This window comes from Excalfactoria chinensis, chromosome 3, assembly GCF_039878825.1.
Source record: "Excalfactoria chinensis isolate bCotChi1 chromosome 3, bCotChi1.hap2, whole genome shotgun sequence".
In the NCBI taxonomy this organism is placed as follows: Eukaryota; Metazoa; Chordata; class Aves; order Galliformes; family Phasianidae; genus Excalfactoria; species Excalfactoria chinensis.
Window position 1 is genome coordinate 6,184,584 of NC_092827.1, and position 13,047 is coordinate 6,197,630.

The following is a 13,047-nucleotide window of genomic DNA, read 5'->3' on the forward strand; positions in this document are numbered from 1 at the left end:
ATTCTTTTCTTTTCTCCAAGGATTTGCTTACCGAAATCCCACATGCTGCACACTTCTTGCCAAATCGCTGCAGAAACTTCTGCCAGAAGGGAATGCTCACAGCTGCTGATACCTACAATTAACAGAAAATCAGTGCTGCGCTTATTGCTACTTCATAGGCTTCACTGTCTTCATTGGCTGTAGAGTTCACCAGTATCATTTTGTATAGTACATGATGATCTGCTAACTTGCAGATTGCTCCCTGTCACTCTCCAGGTTGTCTGGTTCACTCTAATATGTTACAAATGAAAACGATGCGAGATAGATAAATATCTAGATTTATAGATAGATAAATATCTACATAAAATAGACAAATATCAAAATACGGTATCTAACTTTCCTTTTCCTAATGTAAGCCTAATCCTAATCCTAATGTAAGGTCTCTTCTCACTAGTGACATGTGACAGGACGAGGGGAAATGGCCTCAAGTTGCGCCAGGGCAAGTTTAGGTTGGATTTTAGAAAGAACTTCTTTACAGAAAGGGTGGTTAGGTACTGGAATGGGCTCCCCAGGGAGGTGGTTGAATTGCCATCCCTGGATGTGTTTAAGAGCCGTTTGGATGTGGTACTCAGGGATATGATTTAGCAGGTGTGTTGTTGTTCTGATATTGTTTTGTGGTTGTTTTTTAAGAGATAGGCTACTGGTTAGGCTGCGGTTGGACTTGATGATCTTCAAGGTCTTTTCCAACCTGAGTAATTCTATGATTCTATGATTCTAAGCCACTGCAGTTAAAGCCACACAATCATTAAAGCCCAAGCATACTGCAAATACTTGTACTCTGTCCTGATGTCTTTTACCTCGTGATTTGAACCTGATGCATGATAATTCAATTAAGCCTTATCCCTCAGTACAGGAAGAAAGCTGAATGGCAATTTACATTTATCTGGAAGTATGCTCAGAGTATATGCCCCAGCTCAGTCTATACATAAAAATCTTCTTATCTTTTATAATTTGTGCCAAAAAACAGCGAGATTGAACTAGCAGATAAAAATATAAATAAAACCCCAACTCACCAAGATGGTCACCACCAAATACTGGAAGTGATTGCGAAGACCAGCTGCATGAGTACAGAATAGGACGAAGTTGCTCTGCTCCAGCTGTTGGAGTTATTTGGTGACCACCACCAAAAGAAGGAAGAAGGGAAAAGATAAAAAGACATCACCCCCTGTACTAGCCAAACATACATGGGGACTGATTTAGCAAATGTAGGATCTGGGAGTCCTGCATCAAGTTAAAAAAGCAGTCACTCTCCTGTTATCACTGGAGTAACACACTGATAATATCAGGGCAAGCAAGAGGAAAACCATGATTCTAACAGAGCATAAAAATGCCTCATGAGAGGGTTCTATCTAAAGATTGGGTTAGGAGAATGTTCACTGGATGGGGGCTGACTGAACGGCTCCTGTATTCATGCTGTACCCATACTGATTGAATGGGTGCTGGACGGATCTAGACCAAAGAGACTTCCATCATTCATCTCCTCCTTGTCTCTGATGCTTTTGGTGCCTGCAGCTCCCAGATGTAAGCAAAAATGCTTCTCCTATCATTCATTTTTCACACTTGGGCCTCCAAGTAAAGGACAGCCTTACTAACTGTGCCCAAATTCATGCCATCAGGAGACTTCAGTGCTTCTTTGGCACACAGACTTCCCAAGGAACTTCGTAATTCACCATGACTGCTGGTGAACACAGCACTGGTGTCTTGGTTTTTATCCTTTCTCCTGATACACACTGTGATCCGTGGTTCACGTGACTGACAAAAACACAGGTATTGTGTGCTTGCTAAAATAAAGCCCACTTCAACTTATATGTACGTAACGTCAGGTTCGCGTTAAAACTATGTATTTATTGAGTCAAATACAGCTCATGTAACAACCTTTAAAAGACCCCTGGAATTCAGGGAGTAAAGGTTTCTTACCAAGTGGCTTCATGTTTTTTTCTACATCTCCTCTCTGTGGAAGGACATACTGCATCATTTTGTGAGAGTCACATTCAACTGCAGGTCCTGATTTGAAAATCAGCTCTATCTAGCTCTGAAATAGGTAAGACCACCTGCCTCTGAATATCTTCTAACTCTAACCTAATGCCTTCCATCACAGAATTCTCTACCAGAACCAGTTCAGCCACTGTCTGAGATCAGTCACCTACGCAAAGGAAAGGGGGCAATGGTTTAAAGTGGCACAAAAGATCAGACAGAAGAGCAAAAACACTCTCTAAGCAACTGAAACCACAGGAGAGTGTAGATGGATAACATATAATGACCCAATCTGGGTCACTGGAACTACTTCTTCACCTTTTATGAAAAAAAAAAAAGAAAATAAAAACCCATCTTTAAATGGTCAGGACTTTGGTTTTCCTTCTCGTTTGAATGAACCATCTCCAGCAGCACAGAACCCCAGGCACCAAAAGAAGGCTCTGGTTCCCTGCTGGTTTCTAGGGGAAGGTACCACCCCCTTGATCATCACCTCCAGTCACAAGTCAAAGGTTATTTGCATTTTAGCTGCTTCAGACTCTCTCATGCTGAGACTGGAGTGAGGCCAACATACAGCCTTAGAGACTGAAGTTACCTGAACCGCTGCTGAGATGAGAAGAAATGAAGCTGTAAGTTTCACATACGGGCCGTGCTTCATGGTGAGTCCAAGCCCCTTGCAAAAAGGAATTGCTCTGTCTGAACTCAAGGCATAAGGATCTAGGAGGAACAGAACACTTAAAATAACAACCTTTTCCAGAGACAACTAGGAAATAATTATTAGCAAATCTAGACAAGTTTAAATATATCTTACCGTCTTTTTCCTTCACTCCAAGGAAAAGAATGATAATTCCCAGAAGATATATACCTCCTATAACCCCTGCTGCAATCATGTAGACTTTAGCCTTCGGAAAGAAAAAGGACACATTTGAAATGGTGACAGGAGAGTGACAAATCAGTATGAAAATTTCAGTCTTTTTTTTTTTCTGGTGAGTCATCTGCAAGTGAAGAAATGCCCACCTAAATAGTGCCAACTGTCTATCTTTTACTTCTGTGAAGAACATTCACTTCTGCAATTCATTTATAAATAACTCCTACTTAAGGATAAATCCAGGAGGGGGAGGAAAAGAAGGTGTGAACAAAGGTCTGCTGTGCTGGCAACAAGAACATGAAAAGAAAATGCTTATGTTGAGACTAGCTATAGGCATACACAGTCATCTGTCAGAAGCACACAGCATTCATGGAATGATTCTGGATGTTTGTATTTTTTTATCTTATTTTCAATCTTGTTGATCTTTCTAAGCAGACCTAAAATTGTATCTTCATTCTGGGTGGGAAAGGCTTCTGAGCTGATGCAAACCTAACTCTTACAGTTACTGCGTATATACATCACAGTAATAAAACCTTACTTTAGGTTGTAATGAATTTTAGAAAGCACACTTTAATGATGCTGGTTTGAGAACCGAGCAGCCTGCATGCTTGTTTTCCCAGTTAGGTAGTGAAATGTTGAAGCAAATTCAGAAATCTTTGCTTTCTATTAATCCAGGCGAGAAAGCCCTCCAAGGACACCTCCCACACCAACCGTATCTATTGTTTCTGACCATGATGAGGTTGACTCTTGAATAAAGCTTTACGATTTTATTTTGCTTTAGTTTTCTGTAATAATTTATTTTTTTTACTATATTATGAAAGATAAAGCAAGTGCTGGTTTTAGAGCTTTTTGACACAAAGATTACTTGATTGGAAAACCGAATTCTGAATGATGGGTACCATGTTGCAAATGCCAGGGTTATAAATCTAGGAACAAAATGGTAAGTAGGCATGCAATCACAAGAACGTACTCCCAGATACGAAGTCGTTTAGTGTAGATGCAAAGTCAGAGAGGTGAACCACTTGAGTGTTTCAATTAGACAGTCTTCAAGCGTTCCTTTAGACAAGCTTTAGATGACAACTTTTGTTAAGGTACTCACATTTCAGAAAGGGACTTGGTGAAATAAAGAACAGTGTTGTGTTTCTTTATTTGGGATAAAGATATTTTGGATGCCAAAAACTATAACACAGCCACAGATTACATTTATACTGCTGGCTATGGTTTGTACAGACTGCAGAATACAGTAGTGCAGATACTTAAATTCACTTAAGGTAATTTCAGCCTCAAAAGCAGCCTAGATAGGACAGAAGGGGCTAAAAAGGATATTTACAAGGATTCGTTATGAATTCTGTATTTCATATCTATTCATTTGTAAGTTTGTTTGAAGCAACTGAGCTAAATGCTTTCTTTCCTAAGTCTTAACTATGTGTAAGTCAAGCCTTATTCATTCAAACTATTAAGGATTTTCATGGTGGGCCAAATAAGATTCTCTGACCCTCAGCAAAACTTGTTAGCCTGTATCACTGTCCATGCATGATTTGCAGTGGGAAGGACCCACTCCACTAAGCCATTTTGAAGTTTGATATAGAAATGACATCAGGAGAGCTAAGATGCAAAATAACCAGTTCTTTCACCTCCCTTTATTAATAATAAGCAAAGTAACCTCAGTCATTCACAGGGTCTGCCTTTAAAAGAGGTGTGCACTTGAGCAACTAAGAGTCAGTCTGTGTGACAAATAAAATTAGGGTCATTCTCCCGAATGACTCTAAGAGAAATAATCAGGATTTCACCGCTTCTAAATGTACATGTATGTTTATATATGTTCATAGACCCTATCCATTGCTTAACTTATAAACAACTGTCCATCACTCACACAATCAAGATTCAGTATATATCAGTCATCTAGTTGGGTGCATGTTCTTTGCGCACCACATAAATGAAAGACAGGTGCCCTGTCGTGCAATGTAAAGCAGTTCTCTTGCGTGTGTTGGTGGCCAGGCATGCTCCCATAATACAAAGGAACCGATGTCAGGTCATGCAAGTGGCAAAAATTTGTATCCTAACAAAACAGGGTAGTAGGAAGCGAGGCGAGTTGCCAAAGCAGTTTATTCAAACTATGGCTTCTATGGCTATGGCTATACCTGAGGGTTTTGGTTTTTTTTGTGGGGGAAAAGGGCAGCAGAAAGCAAGGAGAGAACAGAGCCTTTCCCAAAGAAAACAGCTGGACACCACATTCCAGACCATTCTCAACCATGGGACACTACTCATCTACAAGACTTGAGAAGGTGACACACAGAATAGAGGGAAAATTTATATATACATATATATATAGAACAAAACCAACCCACAGTATTTTAGGGCAGCACTAAAGCTGTAGAAATAATGTTAAAAGGAGAACATAACCAACAACAGATTTGTTAGAAATGGTGGTATCTTTATTCAACCTGTACAGTTGGGGCAAAAAGAAAGACTAAGAGGCAACCTTACAGTCCTACCTCTGCAGATCTGAAAAAGAAACAGATCTAAAATATTTGCCTGCCCAAATGCTTCTGCATTGTTTCTCAGTGCTAGCAGATACTTGGATTAAAAGGATTACTTACACCTACAAACCTGTACTAGCTCAGACAATGCAAGCTACTTGCATTGTGAAGCTTCCTCCTCTGTCTCTCCTTTACGTCCAAAAGCACAGGAAAGAACACGTGGTTCAAAAGAAAATAAAGTCATGTATTTTTTTTTTTTCTCCTTGAAAGCCATTTAGGAGATTTGAAAGTGGAAGCTGGTGATTATGGCATAGGGCAGATTCAGATAAGGAATCTGCTGTGCAATGAAATTCAGCTTGCTCTACAGCTCCTCAAGCTACTTGAGTCCACAATTCACAGAGCTGAAATAGCACAGCAGTTTTCTACAGCAAGCCATTGTCCACTAGAAGCTAAAAGGGAAGAAATAATGGTGTTCTGTGTCTTTTTAAAACATGCACTAGGAGTTACCTAATGAGCAGCTTCAAAAACACTTTAATCAGCTATAAAATGGCACTGCCACTTAGAAAAGCGGTCCAGATCTCCCCAGTCAGTTTCTCAAATAATTTGCCATCTGAGAAGACATCCAATGGCCTGTGCCAACAAAAAGAGAAGCAGGAGAGAGCAGTGTCTGAGATGGGGGGGATGCACCGGTTAGTCCCCTTCCTGTGCTGGTGCCAGGGTATGCACATTAGCCTGTGATTTTTCTGTTGCTGGTAATAGTAGTGATTTGATTTAACTACAGTAAGCAGAGCGCTGGCTACAGATACATACATCCTGATTTGCAGTGTGCACCTGAGACTAAACTGAGGTCAAAGAAGGCTTCTTCATGGAGAAGTGCTCCCGCTTATTCCCCGTTACCAACCATTTACTATCAACTGTCTTTTGTACTTTCACAAGAATATGGATTCCAATTAGGATTTACAGCTTCTTGCATGTGCCAGCCATTAATCTTCACAGCAGATGCCTACTACTGCTTTGGAAAGCAGTGTTGCTGAACTGAAAGATTCTGCTACGGCCTCTTTTTCTCACTAAGCTTCTATTTTAAACTGTAGATCAGCCTCTAGTGAAAACAAAGTGTAGCTACCTACCTACCAGTTACTTCACAGGTCAGTATCATCAGTAAAGCTCCTCAGTATAATTCTGCTGTCACACTGAGTACAGGCTGCAAATACAACAGATATGTAGCCTTGTTCTTCAACAAGGGAACTGCCTCAGCTCCAGCACTGCTGGCTTCAAGGAAGTCATGTTCATGCTTATCCAGCTGGGTAATATGATGTGGTCTTACAGAAAAAAACACATTCCTCTCCCTAAGAGATTTTAGCATGCTTCCATAGACACTTACTTGATGAGACAAGGGGTCTGAAGGCTCGGGAAAGCCAGGAGCGTTGTGCAAGGAGTAGGTAGGGCTGGTGGTGTTTACTGGGGGGTTCAAAGTGCAGTGGTGAGAGAGATGAGCGCTGGCAACTATTTGCCCCTGAAGTGCAGCTCCAACCAAGGTCCCGAGGACTTCCATTGTCATTCCTAAAGAAGGAAGCACAAATGTGTGTGGATGATGAGAACCTGATTCCTCCACTGTTTACAAGCATCCTCATGTACCTCACTGAAGAGCAACTACATTAAAGCAATACCATTTTCTTTCATATATATCAGACAGAAAAAAGCAGTATGAAGAGCAGCTGAACTGGAAGGCCAGTGGTAGAATAGTGTCAGTGAAAGAGAGTTTTATAACTGGTTTTCTGATCAGCTTTTAGAAGCTTCTACGGGAAAAGCTTCTTTTACACACAGGCTGTGTGACGAGTATGGCTGGGATTAAGAGCTGTAAGGGGATAACACAGAAACATTTCATCTCATGGGCAAGAGCTGAACTACAAATTAAATACTGAATGCCACGTTTCCAAAGCACAACTAGGAGCCATAACATGAGACTTTTCATCTCAGGTTTGACGGTAACTTCATGAAACATTTTGCGAGCCACTTATCTGCTCAGATCTCTGGGCTTCTACAACAGTAAAATGAAATGATACTTACCTCAGGCTTCTGTAGGAAATAACACTGCTGTAAAGCTCTTGAAAACAGCAGATGCTGTTCTTAACAGCATCATAGGATCATACACTAAAACTCAGACAATTTATTACAGGCAACAGAGATACAACTGAGATGAAACTTCTTTACTGAAAAGTACCAAGAGCCGAGAAACAAGCAGATTTCAAAGCTCTTGTGTGCTCAGAATTTATAACGTATCACTTTCCACCTTAGACAGCAAAGCAGATCCTCCAGGAAGCAGATTATATACTGGAGCAAGTTTTAATTTGCACAGAGTGTAAGTAGGATTTATCTTAAAGCAACTTTGGAATCCAGTATTTCTGCCATATATTTACAAGGAGGAGCAGGGGAAAATTGATGATAAACAGTTCTGCTTGTCTCCGGTAGAGGGTAGTGGATCCTCTGGTCCCAACCTTTTGTGTTTCTAAAGCACACCTCATATTACAGCTGCTTTTCTTTAAGCAGTTGACGAATGCCTGAACAACAGACTGCGTCCAAGAATGTCTAGAACCAAGAATTAATTCTTTCTGAAACCCAAGTAGAGGTAAGAGAAGAGTGTTTAAGTAAAGCCTTGTAAAGACTAAATAAATGAAATGATTCTCGTGTGGTCACAACCATTCCAAGAAAACTTGCCTACAAACAAATACTATTTGTACTACCACAAATGCAAACAAAAGCACCAACATTTGAGAAGTCAAAATTACGGTTCATTGCACCACCCTAAAATTGTCTTAGTGGAAGAGCTGTGCATTAGAAAGTTGAAACACTTTTCTGAACAGAAAAATGACATTATAAATGTCTCTCACCCATGGAGTTCAACAGCCTTTATGAGCAAGAATTTCACACGCCTGTGAGGCGTTATATTGGACTAGCAGGTAGGAAAACACATTTCTTTGGGTAACAGCCTCCGAACAGGTAAAAACAGACAGCAGAAAATACTAAGTATGTGGATTTATTTAGTTAGAATTTCAGCCAGATGACTCAGGACACAGAACCACTGCCAAAGAATATAACACAACTGGAATCTCCTGCTGTTTAGGCCTATCCTCTGACTACTAGCTGTGGCTTTCTTTTGAGACGATGATGATGCTAATTACAACTATTCCACGTGGCTGAAGAAGGGTGGTGTTGCTCAAGGAATACATTTAGAATTCCTGATGTGAAATTTTAGGACTTATGGCTGTATCACTGTGCCTCTATGGCTTAGTTTTCAATATAATCAAGCAACTACGTTGACTGTTGAAAGGGATCTTGCCACAAAGAAAGAACAGATGCAATAAAAAAGGAAATCAGAAACTATTCTAAAGCACCACTGAAGGACAGGTTGTGACAGAGAAAAAACTTTCATGTGATGTTTCAGCACTCTTTTCTCTTTACCTTGCTTAATGCTGGCAGACACGAGAGACAGCAGTTACATAATAAAGAAGGCATGAGAACAGAGCTGAAGAGAACAGTAAGGGAAGGAACTGTTCTTACACGCGATTAATGGTCTGTACAGGAAACCTTGAAAAGATTTTCCTTGCACTTTCTCAGTTTGATCAGTTTGCTTCAAAGTAAAATCCTTGTCTGTTTTTGATTTTTTAAGAGCCAGAGATACGGTCTGGAAGCTGTCATTCTTTTAATGGATACAGTCTGAGTGTTGGTAATATTTCAGTAAGACCTTTCTTCAAACTACCTGGCATGTGTTAGAGTGAAATAGCTATAGATAGAATTATAAAGAGAGATTTGAATTGGCGTGAACATGCATACAAATTTCTTCTTCTTTTTCATTCTTGTTGGCGAGGTCGACTGCCCTGGTTGTATTTTGCAGAGAAATTTTCCAGAGATTGGGAGGTTTCAGAGGTTGGGACCTTGAATTTACAACGTGAAACACACAAACCCACAGAAATCCAAACTGAATACAAATAAACCAAAAAAATTGCTTTGAGGCTTTCCAATTCTGTGATTCTGTGATTCTTTCCTAATTAAACATAGAAGGAGATCAGCCCTTTGTTTTTTTCTCCTCTACAAACCATCCTTCAGTGAAATAATTATTGCCTGCCATAGCTTTGGGTAAAAATAAATTGTAAAGAGTTCACACCTCCTCAGTTTGAGACAATAAAACATTAATGTCTCCTATTTAGATAAAAAAAAAATGGTAGTGGTTACAGGACAAAAGCTTTTCCTTTGAAGTCCCAAGGAAAAGTCCAGTCCAGGGACACTGAGTATTAGGAATTCCCTATATTTAGTGAATGATTTGAAATAAAACACAGCCCCAGTTCTCATGGAATAACTCATATCACACTCACGGTACGCTGTTGCAGAATCTCTCTCTCTCTGGTCTGCGCTGAGAAACATGGTGAGAGCAGAATATGGTACCTGGAATAACTAGGCAAAAAGAAAAGAACATCACATAAGACATTTCAGAGTAGATGCTTTACTTCACTGATATCCAGGAAAATGGTTTAATGCAACATTGGGGTTCACTTATTTAGAGCGTTGCGTCTTTTAGCATCAAGTCCTGTCTTTTCTTCCTGATTTATAAAGAGTGAGGAAAAATTACCTCTGTCATAATGGAAATAATAAGTAAAAAGTAAACAAGAGGCTTTACCTTTATGCTGTATTCCTTCAGCTTCCACAGGAAAAACTCCTTTATTATCAGGCTATAAAGCATTTAGTTTTATTTGCAATAGGAGAATCACTTTCCTAGCTTCAGCCTGCTATCAGGAAACAGAGCCATAATGAAGACAATACTGCATCCCACCTTATTAAAACCAAAAGACTGCGTAATCTCCCAAATATTTCAGTATCTCTTTCACTGTGTAATTCTTCAAATGTCTGGGAGCTCCTTTTTCAAGCTCCGATCAACGAAATTCATTCAGGTTTCATCCTGCTACGTTGCAATACAGTTGCCTCACTTCCAGTCCTAGCCTGCTGTGAGACCCTGCATGGCACTGAAGACACCTTGTTTCATCTTGATACTTGCTACAAGGCAGAAACAGGTGATACATTCCTGCATGCAGTGCTGGAATCATTGATGAAGTTCTCTGGGACCATCTAAAATAAAGGCTTATACGTATGTACTGTGCGTAGTGCAACACAGTGCAAAAATTCATGTGCTCAAACCCTCCTATCCAGGCATAAATATCACAATGACTACTACCAGTGGGGACTCTTTGGGACTCTTTGCCTTCCACTTTGAGATAAAGCACCCAGAATTAAAGCCACAAAACTATTTGTCTCCCATTCTGCCCCTGACAACAGAAGTTACAAGAAGCCGGGATCTAACTGCAGTTTGGGAATCTAAATGTTACTGTGGATCTATACAAGAATGAACTGAGCACATAAGTGACTAATTTTCCAAAAAGCTGAGATGATTTCTGACACCGTATTTCCCCAAATGTGCTTTTCCTCTTCTAGGCAGCCTGGTCTGGTGGTTGGCAACCCTGCACATAGCAGGGCGGGTTGAAAATGGATGAACACTGCGGTCCTTTCCAACCCAGGATATTTTATTATTCTATGACTCTATGATTCACATTCAGGCTTCTCAAACCCCTCGGCATTAAATCACCACCTTAGCCTCAATGATAGTGACTGGAGGCTGAATTGCTAAACTTTTTGACAGAGAAAGCCTGGGCAGGAATTGTTGGCCAGCAGAGAGCTTGATAAAGGGACATCTGCCGAGACCTTAAAAGATACTAGAAGCAGAAATATAATGAAAAGGTTTGGTAACTTCAGTTTACTAAACTGGAATGCAACAAAACAGGCAGGAAAAGAAAACCAAGAAGTTACTGCTGAGAGCACCACGACTTGTAACCTACTTACTGTGGTCAGTGCTTGGAAAATGCAGTAGAAAATCAGGTACCATACAGCCCTTCCTGATACAAAAGGAGGCAGGTACCACATGAAAAAGTAGGACACTACTGTGAAGGGTGTACATGCCAGCATCCTGCAAAGAAATGGAACACACGCCAACAATCTCAACATCATGACAGCAAAGCATAGAATGTTTTCCTGCTAATAGTTGATATCGTGCAATTTGTGTTACGTGTTTTCCCAAAACACAATAAAGATGTGATTTTTAAGCATTAAATGCACAAATTAATGTAAAATGTATGCAAATACCGCCACAAAATGGAATAAAATACCAAACCTGAAGGAAAAGTGCTATACTTAAATTAATATCCTATTCAGAATGGACACAATTGCCTTGCACACACACTGTAACAGCATAACTACACTGCCATGCCTGCGCATCCCTCAGACAAAATCTCTGTTAAAAGACTCACTGAGAGCTAAGCCCTCCTGTCACATGTCATAACATACTTCAGCAACGTTTACATGAGCTTACTTATTATGAAGGATTCCTTGCTCTAATTTTAACTCTTCCAGTTTTCCTTTGAATCTGGTCTCTTCAGGGCTATTTCAAACAAATGCAAATATGTCGATATACTTTAAAATGCCCAAGGAGTCTGTGGATGCCCCATCCCTGCAGGCATTCAAGGCCAGGCTGGATGTGGCTCTGGGCAGCCTGGGCTGCTGGTTGGTGACCACACAGCAGGGGGTTGGAACCAGATGGTCACTGTGGTCCTTTTCAACCCAGGCCATTCAATGAGTGTATGAAAAATGCTGAAGCAGCATAAAAGAAAATGGACAGCTCACAACTACGGTCTGTATCTACCCTGATATATAACGATTTGCTCTATTTTACTCAACAGTAAAATTCCTAATCACTCAAAACACAAAAGGAGCATCATCTGGTGAGGAAAGTGGCTGAAAAACAGAACTGCAGAAACTTCAATTCCAGACACATAATAGTGATTAACTACATTCGGTCTAAGCATTATTGCAGGCGAACAACACTTCAAACTCAATGATATGGAAGAAGTTATCAAGTGCCATTATTTCCAAAAAGTCCGAGCTGCAGCAGCATCAGGGCTCTCCTTGTAAACAACACATTGAACAATGTAATTAGATGACCAAGATTCCAGTAAAAAATATCCAGACACACAAAAAAGGAAAACAGATTAATCCCTTCACAGCAGCTCTACCGACATTTGGGGTCAGCTGATTATTTTGCAATCGTGAACTAAAAACGTGGCATACAAAAGAGTAATGTGTCAATAGTTCAGTCAAACAATGACTTTCCCACACTGCTCTGTGGGGATGGAGGGCATCACTGGGCGCTGAACCTCCACAAGGAAAGTGCCAGGTTCTGCTATTCTCTGCCTCTCCGTGCGGAGCACACAGCTCGTTTCCAGCTGGTCAGCAATAGAAAACACAAAGAAGGGTAAAATCCTCACTCTGGACACTTAATAAAAAGGTATTTTTTAACTAACAGGAGACACATTCTTTTCCTTGCATGAAGACAATCTGAATGCAAAAGCACAAGAACCAAATTCCCATGGAAAGATTGCCATTACAAAGAAGACAAATAGGAAAAATCCTTCTGGAAATAATCATAGATTCATAGAATCATAGAATGGCCTGGGTTGAAAAAGACCACAATGACCATCTGGTTTCAACCCCCTGCTGTGTGCAGGGTCGCCAACCAGCAGCCCAGGCTGCCCAGAGCCACATCCAGCCTGGCCTTGAATGCCTTCAGGGATGGGGCATCCACAGCCTCCT

General features: G+C 40.5%; 1 protein-coding gene across 1 annotated transcript in view; it reads right to left on the reverse strand.

Moving 5' to 3' along the window:
* MFSD2B (MFSD2 lysolipid transporter B, sphingolipid) overlaps positions 1-13,047 on the reverse strand; it is a 29,951-nt gene that overhangs the window by 8,350 nt on the left and 8,554 nt on the right. Inside the window, exons 4-10 of the mRNA XM_072332938.1 lie at positions 11,245-11,368; positions 9,729-9,807; positions 6,740-6,918; positions 2,822-2,912; positions 2,606-2,727; positions 1,053-1,136; positions 32-112 (exon numbers count right to left, since the gene is read on the reverse strand). Of these exons, the coding sequence (XP_072189039.1) occupies positions 32-112; positions 1,053-1,136; positions 2,606-2,727; positions 2,822-2,912; positions 6,740-6,918; positions 9,729-9,807; positions 11,245-11,368 (760 nt within the window). The remainder of the gene's footprint in view (positions 1-31; positions 113-1,052; positions 1,137-2,605; positions 2,728-2,821; positions 2,913-6,739; positions 6,919-9,728; positions 9,808-11,244; positions 11,369-13,047) is intronic.